This window comes from Staurois parvus, unplaced genomic scaffold, assembly GCF_062004578.1.
Source record: "Staurois parvus isolate SC_StPar_1 unplaced genomic scaffold, SC_StPar_1.0 ptg000469l, whole genome shotgun sequence".
NCBI classification, from domain to species: Eukaryota; Metazoa; Chordata; class Amphibia; order Anura; family Ranidae; genus Staurois; species Staurois parvus.
Window position 1 is genome coordinate 2,260,860 of NW_028318265.1, and position 20,671 is coordinate 2,281,530.

The 20,671-nt window shown below is 43.2% G+C and overlaps 1 protein-coding gene across 2 annotated transcripts in view; it reads right to left on the reverse strand.

Moving 5' to 3' along the window:
- The window catches only part of GYS2 (glycogen synthase 2), a 76,584-nt gene that overhangs the window by 45,413 nt on the left and 10,500 nt on the right, over nucleotides 1–20,671 (reverse strand). Inside the window, exons 1-3 of one of the 2 annotated variants that reach the window (XM_089689128.1) lie at nucleotides 13,892–13,936; nucleotides 7,967–8,158; nucleotides 4,778–4,963 (exon numbers count right to left, since the gene is read on the reverse strand). In XM_089689128.1, the coding sequence (XP_089545254.1) occupies nucleotides 4,778–4,963; nucleotides 7,967–8,158; nucleotides 13,892–13,924 (411 nt within the window). In that variant the 5' untranslated portion in view covers nucleotides 13,925–13,936. Of the gene's footprint in view, nucleotides 1–4,777; nucleotides 4,964–7,966; nucleotides 8,159–13,891; nucleotides 13,937–20,671 lie in introns of those variants that run through there. The other variant, XM_089689127.1, reaches the window with a different exon arrangement.

The window sequence follows — 20,671 nt, forward strand, 5'->3', positions numbered from 1 at the left end:
GCCCAGGAAAGGTCAGCTGAGCCCAAAGGCCACAAAGGTGGAAGCTAGTGAGGCCGAGGAAGTGAAGGGGGGGTCATCACTTGTTGGGGGCAGTGATCGCCATGTTCTACCTCATGCCGCGAAGGTCAGACAAGTCATTTACTGCCTGGGATGGGTTGTAGCAGAATCGCCCAGAATTAACCTTTAAAGGCCGACCGTGTACAAAGGGCAGCTGCTGACATCCTTCACTCCGCATCTGACTAATACCACATCTGTGAATTCTAGACAGGAACAAATTATAGTAAATATCGCCCCCCCCCTTCCTTAGACACAATGGGGGCACCAATCTGTCAATGAAGAATATATTCTATGAAATGGTTAATAGAAATCACAGCAATACCTTCTGTAGAAGGCTAAGCGATCCAAACAGCAAAACAAAGAATAAAAAAATGATATTAAAGTGTATCTAATGTCTGAACATTTGTCGTTATCAGGGGCGGACTGACCATTTGGAACCTCGGGCACTGTCTGAGGGCCCGGGGTCAGTAGGGGGCCCCATGAGATGCCCCTGGTACCTTTTTCATAGGCTTTTTTGAGTTTGGGCAAGGACACAGGGGCCCCATGATCCCCTATTGCCCGGGGGGCCCATGAGTTTTCAGTCCACCCCTGGTAGTTATAGATAGAGTGTGGAAGGTCTGAAGCTCTTGTCGTGTGTTTTTTGGTGTCTGTGTCCCTGCTGGGGGGGGGATTTTTCCAATGGGGACACCTCTGCCAAATGAGGTGGCTTACTGGTGGGGTGGGGGGCACCCGATTTTAGTGTTGCGTGCCCATACCACTGCCCGTAGTACATTTTATATTTTTATCCTACTTAAAACACAATGACACTAACTAACGCTGATACTCATTTAAAAAAAAATTCATAATCCTGCCTCCCCAAAAATACTGACCCTGACCTTTGACCCTAACTTGACCCAAACACTAACCCTGGCACGGACCTAGATCTAATTTTTTTGATGTATTTTATTTTTTATTATTATGTATTTTTACACACTGTTGTCTTTTTTTTCTCACTGCAAGGAGAGAGAGAGACAGAGAGAGAGACAGAGAGAGAGAGAGAGAAAGAGGGGGGGGGGGGAGAAAAAGAGAAAGAGAGAGATTAACCACTTGGTGCCGAACGTATGCACTGCGCGCTCCCAACACAGAGACCAGGGTCTCACTGACAGCCCCATGTCCCCTACTAATGATTGGGACCCAAAACTCCTGATTCTAGGTCACCTGATCGCTGTGATAGCCTCTGATTAGCTATCACAGTGAGCAGTCACTGTGAAGCCCACTCAAATGTTTTCTCTCCATGACTGTAGGAGAGACATTGGGGTTGATTTACTAAAGACAAATCGACTGTGCACCAGGAGCGGACTGACCATTTGGAAACTCGGGCAATGCTCGAGGGCCCCGGGTCAGTAGGGGGCCCCATGAGATGCCCCTGGTACCTTTTTCATAGGCTTTTTTGAGTTTGGGCAAGGACACAGGGGCCCCATGATCCCCTATTGCCCGGGGGGCCCCATGAGTTGTCAGTCCGCCCCTGCTGTGCACTTTGCAAAGTGCAGTTGTACTCTACAAGTGCATTTGCTCCAGAGCTTAGTAAATGAGGTAAAGCTTCTCTTTGCAAAGAATACCCAATCACATGCAAGTAAAAATTAAAAAACAGCATTTTTGCCTGCACACAATTGGATGATGGAAGTCATCAGAGCTTCTGCCCATTTACTAAGCTCTGGAGCAACTGCTCTTGCAGAATGCAACTGCACTTTTAGCAAAGTGCACAGTCTATTTGCTGTTATTAAATCAACCCCAATCTCTCTCCTACAGACATGGAGAGAAAACATGGGGGCGGGCTTCACATTGTCTGCTCACTGTCATAGCCAATTAGAGGCTATCACAGCGATCAGGTGACCAAGAATTGGGAGTTTTGGGTCCCGATCATTAGTACGGGACATGGGGCTGCCAGTGAAACCCTGGTCTCTGTGTTGTTAGTGCGCAGTGCATTCGCTCAGCACCAAGGGGTTAATCATATTTTTAGGAAGATTAGAAGGTGTTTTTCTGGAAATAGCTGACACAATGCTGTGATTTTGAGCAGAAACATTTCCCCCGCACACCTGGTGCAGTGCGTAATGCAGATATCACCATGGAGGGATGCCAATGAAAGATCTATACTGTTAGTCAGCCAAAGTGTTACATTTTAATTCTAAGTCGTGTCTGGAAGCTCAGCTACTATTATCTCTTCCTGCCTTCCACCCATCTTCACTGATTCCTATAATATACATCAAATCAGGGGCGGACTGACCATTCGAGAACTCGGGCACTGCCCGAGGGCCCGGGGTCAGTAGGGGGCCCCATGAAATGCCCCTGGTACCTTTTTATAGGCTTTTTTTGAGTGTGGGCAAGAACACAGGGGCCCCATGATCCCCTATTGCCTGGGGGCCCCATGAGTTGTCAGTCCGCCCCTGCATCAAATGTACATATTCTAAAATGAAATATCATTCCATTTTTCACATAACCATTATCTGACTTTTGTATGTAGCCTGAAAACAAATATAGCCCGGTTCTGAATGTCTCTACATCTCTCATATTCCTACAACACTGGATTGATCAGGTCATTATATTCTGATCCGGGGAAAACTATCAATATAGAAATGCTCACCGTATATTATTTTCTCTTTGGCAAGCATGGCTTGGGACTCCAGGGCTGGCCCCTTCGTAATGGGTTATGGAACGATCGTTGCAGGTCTGAGAATTATTACATCCTTTGCACATTTTTTGCTACTCATTTTTTTGGTATGATAGGCAGCAAACCGGACTCACCATTTATCACTATATATACTGCCACTCTGGTTGAGGATAACCAATTCTGAATGATCATTAGATAGTAGGCGGTAGGACTGTGATCGGATGAATTGCCAGCCTTTTCACAGGTTTTGTTTTTTTTTTATTGCCTTAGGCCTCATGCACACGGGACATTTTTACAGCGGCTCTTTTTGGCTTTTGATATTTTTTTCTACAGCCAGTAAACCCCCCCATGTTATCCTATGTGTTCATGCACACATAGACTGTAATCAATGTTTTTAGGCAGGGATGTTTTTTGGCTGGAAAAAAATCCAGGACTTGTGGATTTCAGCTGTAAAAATGCTCTAACGCTGAAAAACACAGCAAAACATAGTAAATAGCGGAAAATCACCGCAAATCAGCATTTTTGGACTTTTTTGAGCAAAAAACATTGGGGGGGGTAAAAAAAAATGCAAAAAACACAAACGCAGAAAAACGTCGCTAAACGCTAATGCAAAAAAACTCACGTTTTTAACGTGACTTTACACAGCTAACGTTACCAGCGTTATGAAACGCCCCGTGTGCATGGAGACTAGTAGTGTTAGCTGTAGAATGCTGCAATAAAAACCTCAGTTTTTTTGCATTAGCTTTTTCAGCGTTTTTAATGTTTTTCAGCGTTTGTGTTTTTTAGCAAAGGTATACACCCACAAAATCTTCAGGCTCAAAAACACTCATAAACGCCAGATAGCCAAGTTATTTAGCATTTTTCAGCTTTTATCAGCGGTTTTCAGCTTTTATCAGCGTTAGAGCATTTCAGCTAAAAACTCCTCTTGAAACCCACTAGTTCTGGTTTTTTTTCCAGCCAGCCCCTGCCAAAAAACGCTGATTAAAGCCTATGTGTGCATGGACACATAGGATAACATGCTGGGGAGTATCCTGGCTGTAGAAAAAAGAGCCTGAAGCCAAAAACAGCAGCTGTAAAAACGTCCAGTTTGTAAGAGGGCTTATTATGTTTAATTTATTAGTTTTTTCTTATGCACTTAAACATGCCAATATTACCTCTAGCGGGCTACCTAACTGAAACACTTGATTGTTATTGACATTTTGATAACTCTACTGTGATTTGTATCTCTGTCACACAAATCTAACAATGTTAACAGTGTGATTTGATACTTTTTTTGTATCACTGAATCGCACTGCAAGTCCTTGCACCTTACTAAGGTGTCTCAATAAAACTTTATTTGATTAAAAAAAATCATTACATTAAAAATTAAGTTAATACTATTATAAAATAAATGAAATATCCAGCAGGGAAAGTATTAGGCCTCTTTCACACGGGTGGTTGTTCTGACGCTTGTAAATGCATGTTTTTTTAATTTTGAAATTCCAACATTCCTGGCACAGAGATCACTTGTGTTTATACATGCGTTTACGTGCGTTTACATGCGACTGCGTTTAGCTGTGGTAGTAAATTCTTGCATTTTCTATAGCAACTGTTTACTTATTTTTTTCTTTGTACTGCGATTAACTGCGTTTATGTACAGATGCTGCAGTACGTCACTCCTGGACGCTGTCAACTTTATTTTTCCTAAACGCATAAAACCGTTAGTTATGAAAACGTTGCTAAACGCAGTGTGTGAATGGAGCCATAACAATGCATTGTCTGCATTTAGCTGCGGTAAATAAGTTCCTCTAAATTGCAGCTAAAAGCTGACATCTAACCGCCCGTGTGAAAGGGGCCTTATAAAGTCTTGCAAAAAAAAAAATTCAGAGACAGAAAAAACTGTCAGGTGCTTCACCCTACAGAATCCATCAAACACTTAAATATCAGTTTTGAGCAGAGTGACCCTTTAAATGCCCATTTACTGACACACTCATGTTCCCTGTGCATTCTGCTATGAATTTCCTGCTGCTGTGCTGGTGATACAGGAAAGAAGTGGACTGGGGTGGTATTAGTCCCCTATGGAGGACCCCTTACCTGGTCCAGTTTGTTATAGAAGTCCACATTGGCAGCACAAAGGTATCTGCCCAGCAGGGTGGCATGGGTGGTAAAGATCGTGGCAACAGGTAGATTCCGATACCTACAAAGAACTAATCCGGCTCCGGCCTGCCATTCATGGAAATGAGCAATGATGTTGGGTTTGTCCTGGAACTGATCCGTCATCTGCAGAAATCACAAGAGATTTTTCATATAATGGCACCATATAGAGTTGCGAAGCTCCACACAATATAACAAAAGCTACCATTGCTGGAGAGAGTGTGGGGACTATCTATAAAAGGTCAGTAAAATAGTTCTGATTCTGTGAGAATTCTCCACCTTATAAAAAGTTTGACATGGAAAATTTAGCATTAAAAATGGGGATAAGCTGACAGACTGTGGAAAGGGCTTGGCAGAGTGATGCCTTAACTCCACTTGCAGGGAAGGACAGGACAGGTATGTGGTTCCCCTAGTAGTTCCCCTGACTGGATCCTGGAGATCCCCATAGCTTGAGTGTGAGATTTACTTTATTAATAGCTCCATGGTTTAAGTGCCAGCTCTGCTTCTGTTTGGTGAGGTTATATTAGGAAGCTTTCTGGGAAGTAGTGACCATAACGAGAGTGGTTACTGTTTTTTTATATGGTGCAGCAGTATGGGCTAACATTTAGGCAGGAAGCTAATGTAGCACCTTTCTAGTTGGCTAGTGGGAACTCTAGTTCAATTGTCGGCTAGGAGGGCTGAGTAGAAACCTGCAATCATGAGGTGGCCATGCCCATATATCTGCCCAGTACACCCAGCTGTGAGAGAGCATGAGAGGGGGAAAATGGCGGCTGCATGTCCCATTGGTGTACAGAGTTTTGTGCCAGAGATCACCCTAGTAGATACTGGGGTGTGCCTGGAGCTTAGCTGCTGCTGTGCTCTGGGGATCATGGAAGGAGTTGAGAGACTGTGTATGCTGTGTCCTGAATGTAGGTGACCGACTGCATAGATCAGGTGTGGGCACTGTGAGGTGCCACTGACCAGGCTGCTACCCAGCGATCTGTCACCATGCACATATATGGCCAACTTGCACATGGGACTATGTACTGAGCTGCAGGAATGACTGAAGGTCAGAGGAGTCCCAGGTCCGCTACTCGCTCACGCCATCAATAGACCCTATCATCAGAGATTGGCCTGCTGTAACCTATGATGCTGCTGACGGGCCAGTGACTAGGGGTACTGCCCAAGACCAGCCAGCTGATGTCCCAGAGATGCCAGCCTTGTCCCCCAGCCCTGTACAATCCTTCTGGAAGGAGCCAGTGAGTGAGGAGAGCCATTCCTCAGGTGAGCCGGCGGAGAGTGCTAATGGTGGAGAGGTGGATTGGGGGTCTTCAAGGATCCTAGAAAAGTTTGGGCCACTAGAAGTGCAGGAAGAGCAGATATGATATATCTTCCTGAAGAGAGACCCCCCCCAAGGCAGAAGACCCACCCCCTAGACTTTAGGGTATGCACAAAGACCCACATCCTACAATCAGAGCGAAAAAGACACCTAAGTGCAGGTGACACACATGTGGAGAGGGGAAAAAAAAGGTGCCAGCGCAGGTGCAAAGGCTAGGCCTTGCAGCTTGGTAACAAAAATTGCCCCAGTCTTGGCCAAAAGGTCTAGCCCATGAGATGTTAGAAAAACAAATGATGTTGTGGCCTAATGCCTTTTCTCACAGTGGCGTCCCAAGCCCATGGTGATACCATGAGCACCTCCAGGATGCCACTCCCAGGGGGGTGCACAACATCAGAATCTCTCTGCCTGCCCAGCCCCTGGCCAGACAAAGCAACACTTGACCTTAGCCAAAAGGCCTCTTAACCCCTTCATGTCCAATGGTAGTAGGAACCTTTGTGACCAGACCGAGTGTTTTGTTATGCACTAAGCTGAAGGCACACTTGCAGTTCTGCCTCTGGAGAGAACTCAAAGGCTATAGAGGACACAGCTAGGAGTTAAAATATTCACTTGCTCGTATGTGTCGCTCTCTAACCATCAACTTATGTTCGGCAGCAGTTTTGGGAGTAAGGCATATGCTAATGCAAACTTGCCATTGACGGGAATGATGACATAGGCCTTTGCTTACTTAATTACCTTTTTCATTTACCAATTTGCATATCAAAATGAATTTCACACCAATTTGAATTTTTGGTCATATATTTATGAAAATGCCCAACATATAGATTTTATAATACGCAGGCAAATGAACAAAAATGCAAGCAATTTAGTTCTAGTTAGTTTCATGCATAGCAAATTCTGTATAATTAAAACTATTACAAATATTTTTGATAAGGGTTTATCCATGTTTTCACTCAAGATTTTTTTCTATTTATTCTCTCTTTAATTTAATTACCATATCCAAAAGATTGTCAATACATACAATTAACTATTCCCATTAAATAACCCTCTTCCCTCTCCTCCTTTCTCCCCAGAACTCTTGTTGAATTGTATGTGAACCATCTATGAATCTTCAGGAACATGTTACATGTTCCACCCATTTTTAGCGTGGAACATGTAACATGTTCCTGCTCCTGCGCAGCGATCTGAGACCCGTGTGTGTGACAGCAGTACAGGGAGAAGTTCCCCATAATCTGTCACTTTTTGAAAAGAGCATGGCTGTGCAGTGCTGGGCCCATACGGCTTCAGTATTCATTCACAGAGTTCTGTGAGTGAATCAACTACAAGTACCGACATCCTTTGCTAATGTCGGCTTGTAGTTCTCAATGAACTACCACGGCACTGTTGAACATTGTGGTAGTTCATTGATTCTTCCTGCCAGTGTGAAACTGCCTGCCTGTACGACAGACAGCTCACACTGACAGTCAGCAGGAGTTCTGGATGGCACCAGCAATCTGCTAATCGCTGGTGCAATGCTTTCCAGGATCCTATAAAAATTAGTAAATACACATTTTTGTATCTGTAAAAAAATGTGCATTTTTTTTTAAAAGGTGAACTTATCCTTTAAGTGTTAATCTTGATGAAAACATTGCCAAATAGACCCACACATGTGACCAGATAGGCTGCAATGCCAGGTTTCACCAGCAGGGGGGAACAAGAGGTGGAATGTTTTACAGAGCAGTTGAGTAGGAAATACTGCATATTTTGAGCAAACGGACCCTGGAAACAAATACAATTGTTAGAATATAAATTTACAAATTCAAGTAGCACTGTACCTCTTTCAAGAACCACGCCACCAGGGACCCAAATAATAAGGCATCATTGGCCTCACGGTCATGGAAGGGAATTCCTACATTACATGCATCCCAGAAATCCCCTTTCCAGCGGTCCAAATTCCAGGCAGCTGAAGCGATATCAAACAGCACAACGTATGGACTCCCTTCTATCAACCAGCGGCCGAAATACACCTGAAAGACCAAACATATTCCATGGGAGAGGAAAGAGAGAGGGAGATAAAAATAAAGAGAGAGGGATATAAAAATAAAGAGAAGGAATGGGAGAGAGGTAAATGAGAGAGGGAAAATAGATGGGGAAGGGGGAGAGAGGAGACAGAGAGAGAGGGAAAAGAGCAGAGGGAGAGATGTGTGTATGCAAGGTGTGCAGAAATATATTAATGATATGATGTGATATACTATGTGATACCATATATAATAGCTACATAATTAGGTTGAAAAGAGAACATGTACAACCAAAAGACATAAAATAAAATTAAAAAGGTTGCTGCATGCTCGGCACCCTGAACCTGCAATTCATCCACAGGAAGGCAGAAAAACTCTTTAAAATGTGATCCAGAAAGAAAAAAATTCCTTCCTGATAAATAATATATACATATTACCTGGAACAGCAAACTGCAATGTTATTTCTCATAATATTAATAGCTAGTAATATTTGTGCATGTAAAAACACACCCAGACATTTTTTTTAAACAACCTGCTATTGGCTGGACTTTGCTAATGAGGAAATCTATTCCACATTTTCACAGCTGTTCACGTAAAGAAGCTGAACACACACAAGCAGATACAATCTTGCATTCAATCAGGTGCACTATAATGCAGGCCATAGATGGGTCGAAAATCGGCCGATTTTTCGGCCGAAAATAAAATCGGCCGATTTTCAGATCGTTAGTGGGTTAATAGGTCGGCCGTTTTTCAGTATTTTGGCAGATTTTTTTATCAGTAAAGTTGGATCGGCCGATTTTCGTGGCAATGATGGGCAAATCGGCCGATCTTTTTACCGATAAAAAATCTGCGCATGAGCAGTGACCTGCAAGAGGAAGACAAAAAGAAGAAGAAGAGGAAGAAGAAGAAGATGATGAAGAAGAAGAAGAGGATGAAGAAGAAGAGGATGAAGAAGTAGAAGATGAAAAAGAAGAAGAGGAAGAAGAGGAAGAAGATGAGGAAGAAGAAGAAGATGAGGAAGAAGAAGAAGATGAAGAAGAAGAAGAAGAGGATGAAGAAGAAGAGGATGAAGAAGAAGAAGAGGATGAAGAAGAAGAGGATGAAGAAGAAGAAGATGAAAAAGAAGAAGAGGAAGAAGAGGAAGAAGATGAGGAAGAAGAAGAAGATGAGGAAGAAGAAAAAGATGAAGAAGAAGAAGAAGAGGATGAAGAAGAAGAGGATGAAGAAGAAGAGGAAGAGGAAGAAAAAGAGGAAGAAGATGAAGAAGAAGATGATGAAGAGGATGAAGAAGAGGATGAAGAAGAGGATGAAGAAGAAGATGAAGAAGAAGAAGAAGAAGAAGAGGATGAAGAAGAGGAAGATGAAGAAGAAAAGGATGAAGAAGAACAAGAAGAAGGGGATGAAGAAGAAGAGAAAGAAGAAGAAGATGATGAAGAAGAAGAGGATGAAGAAGAAGAAGAGGATGAAGAAGAAGAGAATTCCAGTCCGGCAAAAAATGTCCCTGCAGAGAGCTCCGCTATTTTTTTTACAGTTCTTTGACATTTGTAGCAGCTGCAACAATGTATCTATTTGTTTCCTAAAAAAAAATCTGTATCCGAAATGGATACAAATAGATACAATGTTGCAGCCTCTATAAATGTCAAAGAACTGTCAAAGAAATAGCGGAGCTCTCTGCAGAGACACTTTTTGCCGACTGTAGACGGTATGAAAATTGGCCGATTTTTTTACCGTTCCTGGTAACGTCGGCCGATTGAACAACCGATTTTTAATTTTTTTTAAGAAAAATCGGCCGGTTTTCTCCCCATCTATGGCCTGCATTAGTCTACATTCACACTGGCGATTACGGCCTGTGCATATTGTAGCGGTAGTTCCTTATGCAGCTTTCAGCAGTTGTCAGTGGGTAGGTGCAGCCACCAGATACTCATAGGTCACAGGCAGCCACAGCTATTTGCTGCTCTCTGCACAGCCAACAATTACCTGCGGCGATCGCTGCTGGACACATTTTAGGGTTGATTTACTAAAACTGGAGAGTGCAAAATCTGGTGCAGCTGTGCACGGTAGCCAATCAGCTTCTAACTTCAGTTTGTTCAATTAGGCTTTGAAAAACAACCTGGAAGCTGATTGGTTTCTATGCAGAGCTGCACCAGATTTTTCACTCTCCAGTTCAATCCCTTTGTGTGCATCCAGCAGCGATCACCACAGGCAACCAATGGCTGTGCAAAAAGTGGCAAATAGCTGAAGCCATTGGCAACTTGTCATTATAGTGATCGGGGTCGGTGGCCGTAACTATCCGCTGAAAACTGCTGACAGCTCCAGAAGTAACTGCCACTACATTTTGCACCAGCTCTAATCACTGGTGTGAATGTAGCCTAAGGGCTCTGAAGCTGCTAAGTGATACCACACACTTCTGAGATTACTCCAAGCTATCCTGTGAACTAAAATCCAGGCGTTGCCACTTTTCCTACTGCCCACACATGATTTTAGGTAGATTGCCACTATATACACAAACAGATTCCTATCTGGCAGATCTGCTAGCATACATACACTGACACTAATCTGCATCCAATCAGCAGCTATACAATTCCATTTTATACAGATTAACAACAAACGTACACTGAGCATACAGACGCTGGTAACACAATCTCTCTAGCTGTATGTATTTTTAGCTTAGTACACAGAATCCACTTATTAATTTTTATATTTTACTCACTTCAATCCCAAAGTGATTTTTTCATTTTTGCAAATGTTAAAATGCACAATATAGACCCCTAAGATTACATAAAATCCCAACACATTATATATTTTTCACACAGACCTTGGGGAATACAATTATGTTAGTTACAACTTTTTATGTCACGTAATGTTAGCATACATCTAAAACCATTAAAGTTAATTTAATGCACAAAACACAATATATTATGCAATTTTTGGTAAAATAAAGAAGATGAGGTTGTCTCAAGTAAATAGATAACCAACATGTCAAGCCTTAAAATTGCATACACCTGTTTAAAAGTGACAAACTTCGGTACCAAATATTGTCCATATGTGACTGTTTATAGGTCACCAAGATGACTCTTGAATTATTGCTCTCTCTCCAACATGCACAGTGATACCTAATATATAACTAAATCATTGTTTGCACACATAGGCACACCCAATGCATGTGTTTAGGTACATGTGTGCGTGTAAGGGTAATTCTTTTGATTTTTTTTTCAATGTATTATGTTGATTTCATTTTGTAGACTTCTTATTTTACAATACACTTAATTTTAATGATATCACATAGAGAGCTGACAAGTGCCCTATGTGCTAGCATTTATAAAGTGACTCTTTAATGGGTCATCAAGGTGCTATTGGGGAGAGAGGGGGTGTCAGCATGTTCCAGTGGTTGTGGAAGTGATCAGCCAAATCCCTTCCAGAAAGCCAACAGTCAACTTGACAGATGTGCATGGTGCTGAAAGCAGGGCCAGTGCTGCCAATAGGCACACTAGGCAACCACCTAGGGCACACTGCCACCCAGGGATGCCTGGGCGCAACCCAGGCTGGCACTTTCTTTGTGTGGGATGCCACCACCTCCTGAATGATCCTTCTGAAGAAGGAAGGGGCTGCAGAGGGGGAGGAAGAAAGGACAGAGGAAGGTGGCGGGTGTCTGGGACAAGTGTAGCAGCTGAGCTGCAGCTCCTTCCAGTGTTCCTCTCAGACTCAGTGCCTTACTGCAGGCTGACTAGTGGCTGCTGATCACTGTGGAGTTCCAACCCTTCTCTTCCCATTCATCAGCAGAGCTGCACCTGCGGAGGAAGATAATGTCTGACTCTTATGTCTGGTGTCTGTGTTAGTGTGACCTGGGCGGACATCCATCATATGTGCAATGTGTCAGTGAGGGAATTCCAGCCTGGGATTTGTCAGAGTTATCTAATGGCACTAATTTTTGCAAATTAAAAGAAATTTAGCAGTTTCAAGTATTGTTGATTGAATATTTTCTACTGTTTTTTATTTCTTTTTTTTGGGGGGGGGGCACGAAATAGTTTAGCACCGGCCCTGGTTGAAAGGCTCTTGATACAAGCTACAATTTTTTATACTGTGCTGGGGCTCAAGAGGTTAGTATCCCTAGACAGGCAGTGCATAGAAATATCTACAATTGTAAAAAAATTACAAAAATATATTGCTATTGGCTATGAAAAAAGGGAGGATAAACAGATATAACTAATCCTTTTTGGGCTTCTGCTGGGGAGAGTACACCAAAAGCTCCAACAATTTTCTTTGTTTAGATCAGGCTCCCCTATGAACTGCAATGTTAATTTTGTATATTGCTCTTTATATAGACGTATCAATGTGAGATGGACTCCAACCCTTGGCCAATCACCTCTGAAGGTGTCACCTCACCTGCCTTGAGGAGGGTTGTGACCTCCAGAAGCAGCCATAGGTTAAATAGACCATAGACATTAGTAATTACCCCCAGGGTTACAGTTAAAAACCACAGAATCCCACACAGCCAGCCTGACAGCCCCCCTCCCAAAAATAACACAGTTTACTATCCTTCAGTTATGCATAAACACAGTGAGTGATCAGCACCAATTACTCAATGTGTTCATTCAGGAAAGGAAGAGGCTGGTAATGACTGGGACCAATCCCCTGTATGGCTCTCCCTACTGAAGCTGAAAGCCAGTGGGAGGGTGAGGAGTAGAAGCCAGCTTTCTGCTGCTGCAGAGAGAGCCATACAGGGGATTGGTTCCAGTAATTGCCCCCACCGTGTTGATCACCCTCCCTGCCCACATCTGATTCATCCAGCTGCCTGGGCCCCCCTGCTGGCCTGGGCCCTGTACAGGAGGACTGGTGGTACCCCTTTATCAACAGCCCTGATTACCCCACAAGTGAATATTTCACAAACATTCACAATAATCAGTGCACCATTGGCACTCAGAGGAGTCATAGATAGTCCATATTATACACTAACACTTGATGTACTTGTGCTGTTGCAATATTTTAGAAACTCCAAGTCTGAACTGAGGCTTGCTTCTTCAGGGACAAATTGCGGAGGTATCGCATAATTGAAAGCATGAGAAAAACGTCAGGCATATTTAACACTCTAAGCCACCATCAGGTCGCCAGTGGCGATGACAAATCCAACTTCTTCCCAGTTGAAAGGCAGGGAATGGCATCAAAAGCACTGGACCACGCAGGAAGAAGACCAAATCTGCAACCAACACAACACCACCAAGCCGTACAACGTGCCTATAACAGCCCAATGTGCTGCTCTTCAATCCGAGACATCCAGTGCCTGCTCCAGGGAGCCACTTTTGAGGGTTTCTGAGGTTTGATTAACCTTATCCACAGCCACAGACCAACAAGGACCTGTTAAAGGATCTTTAGCAGCAAGGTGTAGGTTCCTTTGATCCAGGTCCAAAAGCTGTCTATTCACATTTTACATTACAAACCTATTCCCCTACTCTGACCACTGAAATAGTAAGAACATTTGTCTATTACTGACCACTGAAATGATAAAATAGCTGCAAGGTCAACTTGCTTCTATATTTTAACATCACGCCTGGTCCTTTGCAATTACTTTAAAGTGAAAACTTTGCAACAAGGTCACTATGTGCACCATCTATGTATTTAAATGTGCTGATTATATCCCCCGTAAAGTGGTTGTAAAGGCAATCAAGGCATGACATTTTTACCATAATGCATCCATGCATTAAAGTAAAAAATGTCAATGTATATATGTGCCCCCCAAATACTTACCTGAGGGCCTACATGATCCAGCACTGTGCCCATCTGTGTTGGCTCTCTTCCTACATTCACAGATCAGAGAGTCATCAGCAGGAGCTCCTGCTGCTGTCAATCAAATCCTGTGAGCATAGGGTGGGGCTGAGCAGCACTGTGTGTGTCAATATATGGACGCACAAATCATGATTCAGGAGTGAGCCTGCATGTGCAGCCCCATAAGAAGTGGCTTTCTATGACAGCTGTCATATATATATATATATATATATATATATAAATATACAGTATATATATATATAGAAATGAGCACAGGTGCATTACAATGAACATAGGCTCTTATATGCACGCAGGAATGCGCTCACACGTGTGCACGCACGTGGGAGTGTACACACAGCTTCTGGCGCCAGACAGGTTATATAAGGGATGCTCTTTCTCACTGTCATTGCTGACTGACAGCTGTTCCCTGTGTCCTGCTACTACTTTGCTATTTCCCTTGTTGTTGACCCGGATTCTCTTTGACCTGAACTTGGATCCTTCTTCTGCCTTGTCGCTCTTCCTGACCCCAGCTCTATTCCTGACCCTGGCTCTGTTCCCTTATCACGTCTCTGTCTGATGATTCTGTACCTCGCTGCCCGCCTGCTGCTAACCTTGGCTGTTCCTATGACCACACTTCTGTTCCTGGTTCTGTTTCCTTGAGTGCCTACCCAACTGTTGTCTACACCAGCTCTGCTCACCACAGTGCGTTTCTGTCTCAAGTCGGACAAGCCACAAATCTAGAACCTGAAGCCCAGGTGGAGTGCCCCTTTAACTTTGGCTGGATTTCTGTGCACTATTACAGTTCCTGACCCGATGTTCTGCCAGCCTGTCTGGGACCGTATCGCCTGCTCTAAGTGCTCCTATCAACACCTGCTTGCACTCGTGCTCCTCCTGTCCCTCAGCACTCTCTGTTCCATCTTCAGCGGCACCTGGGCTAGGAATACAATAAAGACCAACCACGTCATTTCAGTCTTCGATCAGGTACATGACAGCGGTGCATGGAGAAGAGGAGGAGCCAAGAGCACTGGTGGGGAATCCCAAAAGAGGAGCTTTGGGGTTGCTCTGTGCAATACCATTACACAGAACAGGTAAATATAACATGTTTATTATTTTAATTAAAAAAAATTACCTTTATAACCTCTTTGATAACTTCAGTTTTATGTTATCAGCATGTACTTTCATCTTATAACATCAGCATTGTAATCACAATACAAACAATTGGTATAGTTGAGAATCCAATATAAGCTTGCTTGAAAAATCTCATTTCATGCTATGAGCACTGCCTGTCTGCTGTCATCTCTTTCCACAACTTCCTGGATTTCCAGCATGCTTTGCAGCTTCTCCTCTGCTGTTTACTTTCAATTTCTAAGGACTACATATCCCATGGTACCTTGCTGCCTGCCAGCAGTGATTCCTGTACTGACTCCACCTCCTGAAACTCCTCCTTTCAGCACCTTTGTATTTCAGAAGGCAGGCTCTATGAACTGTGTGACACAGCAGTGCCTACTACAGGGCATAGTGACTATGTGTCACAGAATTCAAGGAAGTAAATGTCTTCACAAAGTAACGTAAAAGTAAAAGTTTACAAATGTCAAGATTGTTCAGATCAATAGGAGTAGGCTGGAAATATTAGATATGCTTTCATCCTCTCACTGACATATGGCATACATTGACAGCAGCGGGGAGGTTGTACACACACTCCTGGCTGCTACAGGAGCCAGGAATGTGTGTAAATCTGACAAGCTGACTGTTGGCTATCAGGTGGAAGTGATCAGGAGGCTGTACAACACCATGCACCCCTTGTACATTAACTTCAGTGGAAGGCAGGTGGGATATCAGTAGTCTAAGCCCTGGTTCACACCGGTGCAACTTTTCATGCATTCAAATTGATGCGACTTTGACTCTGTTGGAGTTGCACCGATTTTAAAAGTATTTCCTGCACTATTTTCGGTGATTTCAGGTGTGACTAACATAGACATTTGTGCACGAAGTAGTACAGATGTCAGGCATCTCGCACCTGAAATCACACTGCCTTGCAGCTTTGAAATTGCGCTACTTCACGTGAATTACCGCAATTTCGCATTAGGTATAAACCTAGGGGAAAAGTCTGATGAGTGAAGCAAATCTTTCACAGCAAAATAGTATTACATAGAAAAAAATGTAATCAAAAAGAAAAAGATATTTACATATGTTAAAGAAGAATTCCAGGGATTTTTTTCCCCCATGCCCGCACTGCATGGGTTAACTGCTCGCTTTTGTCTAGGGGTGAGAAGAGCAGAGATATATTTACCTAATCCATGGATCCTCCCAGCCCATGACCCATCCCTGCCCCTCCTGACCCCCTTTGTGGTCTAGCGGTCTTGTTCCTGACCTCATTATGCCTATAGACTGGGTCAGGATATGAGCATGGAAAAAAAATCCTGCAGTTCTGCTTTAAATATCGCTGTGTAGAGCAGAGTGACAGCAATAATTCTAGGCCTATTATTCATGGTTAACAATAAACATCTGACCTGTAGGGGGAATGGAAGATTTAGGGTACTGAAGTTTGTCACCATTTCACAGACCATGCAATTTTAAGGGCTCATCCACACAGTGCTTAAAAAAATGTCATCTTCGCTGGTATTTGGCAGAAAAGGAGTATTTACAGACAGAAAAAATCCATCACCAGCGCATTCAGGAGACAATCTTCAGAGCAGAAAAAACGCTTCACACTCATGCTCTAATTGCTAGGTGCGTTTAGCACTTGAGCGTTCATTCATTCATTAATTAATATTCTAGCCAATGCAATCCATAAATGCTGAAATGTTTGATGCACCTAAATGCATGTGCAAAACGTGGCTTTGGGCATGCTTTGTAGCCTCCCTAGCAGTCTGATTATGTCCATATTTCTGTGCTCAAAGCTGTACATTTTTTTGCATGGAAATATGTTGTTTTTTTATTGTAGGCCTGTAATTTTTAGGAATAACTCACTGAAATCTGTCCGAACAAGAGTCTAGTAAACATCCCGGGTATGATAAAATTTGAAACACAAAATCATAAATTATAATTTAATAAATAATCATAAAAAATAATAATATAATAATAATAAATTTAACTCAATAATATAATCAAACCAAAAACACTGAAATTTGAAAGATAGCGCCAAGTTCGCACATCACTGAGCAAAGTCGCATAATCGTTTTCAGTGTCTGATGATGAATTTCCCCACGAATTATTATCACTCAATTCTGCAATTATTTCTAATTTACTATCTTTGTTCTCTAGCTGGTCTAAAACAGATTTTGAGCTAAAGGGACGCTTTTTGGACGCCATGGACATTTCTCAGTTTCCAGGTAGAAAGAACGGTAAAAATGCAGGCAGGGCACAGGACAAAGCACTCGGGACAAAATGTATGTGAAATGGTTTGATACAGCAATGTTTTACTGTGTGATTTTAGTGTATTTAGTGAATGTCACTTTTTAACATTTTTAAATTTCCAGCCGGTTTGGTCCCCCGTATGTCCTGACGCTCGCAGGAAACGGAACCCAGAAGATGGATTCTGGCATCGGCTGGAGGAAATGGCTGGGGACACTGCAGGGGGGACATCGCGGGAGCGAATGACAAGGTAAGTGAAGAAGAGATCCCGGAGCAGCGCTGCAGTGTATTCCCGAGTGTAGCTCGGGGTTACCGCTTGAGGTGCTGAAACTTTACCCCGAGCTACACTCGGGAATACCACCAGGGAGGTTAAGCTGATTGTTTCCTGCCCAGAGTGAAAGGTGTTCAGAGGAGAAATTCAAATGCTTAGTGTGCAGGAGGCCCAAAGATCGACATATTGGGTATCTACAGTGCTCAAAAAAATAAAGGAACACTTTTTAATGAGTATAGCATCAAGTCAATTAAACTCCTGGGATATTGATCTGGTCAGTTAAGTAGCAGAGGGGATTGTTAGTCTCAGCTGCTTTGGTGTTAATGAAATTAACAACAGGTGCACTAGATGGGCAACAATGAGACAACCCCCAAAACAGGAATGATTTTAGAGGTGGAGGCCACTGAAATTTTTTTCCTTACTCATCTTTTCTGACTGTTTTTTACTAGCTCTGAATTTGGCTAGGGTCTTTCCTTTGAAAACGTGCTATAGCACGAAACATGTCAGGAAGTTGCTCTCAGTGACCCTACCACGTGGACTCTTCATCTGGCAAGGTGCCAAAAAGGCATCTGTAAATGTAAGTGTCATTCCTTCTACTGTTATTCACTCCAATAAAGCTGTGTTGCACTATGGAATTTTTTGTGCTTGGGCCCATTTCCCTATGAGCCTGCCTTTAAAGGAGACCATTTGATGACATCTTAAACTACTGGCACCCTCTGGTGGATTTCGTTTGTACCACACACACCTTGACACTGGGCTAAAGATCCTTGATGAAAACTTGATCGCTGGTTCCCTCTGGTGGATTCAGACCGTATCTCTATTATCTGGAAACACTGGCGGATATGCTCCAATCTCGGGGGCTGTTCATCAATTGATCCGAATACCAGATGTTCAACTTTAGATGACCCATTATCATCAATTATATGCACAATAATAAGCGTTATCTGGTTAGTGCAATCTACATCTATATCTACCACCAATGTCACCATTAATATCCTTTCAGCAAGACTGTCACGATCATATCACATATCTGTACCGTTGTGAAGTGCTGTTTAACCACATATTTTTCTCTGGTATTTAGAGACGCTATTTATATCCGTGTAATACACGGTTTTTTGAGGCACATCATAATAACTATTTATGGCAATTATTGTCCAGTTGAGCGCTGCATGTTGTTTTATATATTTTGTGTTATAGAAGGTTCTGAGGTTATTACCTTTCATGCTAGCTGCTCCATTTTCATAGATCTAGCGCTCGTTTTCTTTTGTTTGGCTAGGGTCAGTGTCACTACTGGTAACATGAGGCAATACCTGGACCCTACAGAGGTTGCACAGGCAGTCCAACTCCTCTAGGATGGCACATCAATACATGCCATTGTCAGAAGGTTTGCTGTGTCTCCCAGCACAGTATCAAGAGCATGGAGGAGATTCCTGGAGACAGGCAGTTACTCTAGGAGAGCTGGACAGGGCCGTAGAAGGTCCTTAACCCATCAGCAGAAGCGGTATCTGCTCCTTGCAGAAGGAGAAGAAGAATGTGCAAGAAGGAACAGGATGAGCACTGCCAGAGCCCTACAAAATGACCTCCAGCAGACCACTGGTGTGAATGTCTCTGATCAAGCAATCAGAAACAAACTTCATGAGGGTGACCTTCAGGCCCGATGTCCTCTGGTGGGCCCTGTGCTGACTGTCCAGCACCATAGAGCACAATTGGCATTTGCCACTGAACACCAGAATTGGCAGGTCCATCACTGGTACCCTGTGCTTTTCACAGATGAGAGCAGGTTTACCCTGAGCACATGTGGCAGACATGAGAGGGTCTGGAGAAGCCGTGGAGAACGTTATGCTGCCTGTAACATTGCTCAGCATGACCGTTTTGGTGGTGGGTCAGTGATGGTCTGGGGAGGCATATCCATGGAGGGATGCACAGACCTCTACAGGCTAGACAATGGCACCCTGACTGCCATTAGGTATCGGGATGAAATGCTTGAACCCATTGTCAGACCCTACACTGGTGCAGTGGGTCCTGGGTTCCTCCTGGTCCACGAAAATGCCCAGCCTCAAGTGGTGAGAGCATACAGGACGTTCCTGGAGAATGAAGGAATTGATACCATTGAATGATCCCCACGCTCACCTGACCTAAATCCAATAGAACATCTCTCAGACATACATGGTTCAGTCCATCCGACGCTGCCAGGTTGCACCTCAGACTGTCCAGGAGCTCAGTGGTGCCCTGGTCCAGATCTGGGAGGAAATACCCCAGGACACCACCCGTCATCTCATTAGGAGCATGCCCCTACGTTGTCAGGCATGCATACAAGCACGTGGGGGCCATACAAACTACTGAGTACCATTTAGAGTTGCTGCAATGAAATTTCAGCAAAATGGACTAGCCGGCTGCATAATTTTGATTTTCGGGGTGTCTTTGAATTCAGTCCTCTGTAGGTTGATAATTTTAATTTCCATCAAACGATGGGGCATCCTTACGTTCATAACACATTACCCCGTCCATATCAGTATAGATACCCGGCATGATATTATTCCCCATTAAGATCTGATGGGTTTCCAAATTTTCTTTTCATTTTTTTGAGCAGTGTATTTACTTGTCTTGATAAACCATTGGGCTTATATTGTTTGCCATAAAATACTGTCCATTTTATTCTCCAGGATCTCTGCTTTCAGAAATAATTGGAGGTTTTATGTGATCTTCTGACCTAAAATCGTTTTTTAAAGGTGTGCAAAATAACTCCAACAGTGAAAGGGTTGGGGGAAAATAAATTCACTTTCCTCATAGTTGATCTCCTCCATGCCTCTTATTGGTTTAGTTCTCCTTCTCTGCACTCTCTCTGTTCTGTATCATCCTTTTTGCGCACTGGGCCCACAATTTAATTGCATATTACAGATGAGGTGTTACTAATGCTTTGCACAAGGGAAAATTATATCTCTCTCTGGAGTCTTTGCCTCTTTTTAAGTATCTTGCCAGCTCTAAATGCTTCAGATTGGCATTGAGTTCTAGTAACAAAGAGCCTAAAATATTGCAGGTAAAAGCATAGAAAATAATGTGGCCCCCTTTAAAGACAAGGGGGGGGGGGGGGCACAGATACCACCTGCCCTCTATATGAATGAGTGAAGGGTACATAG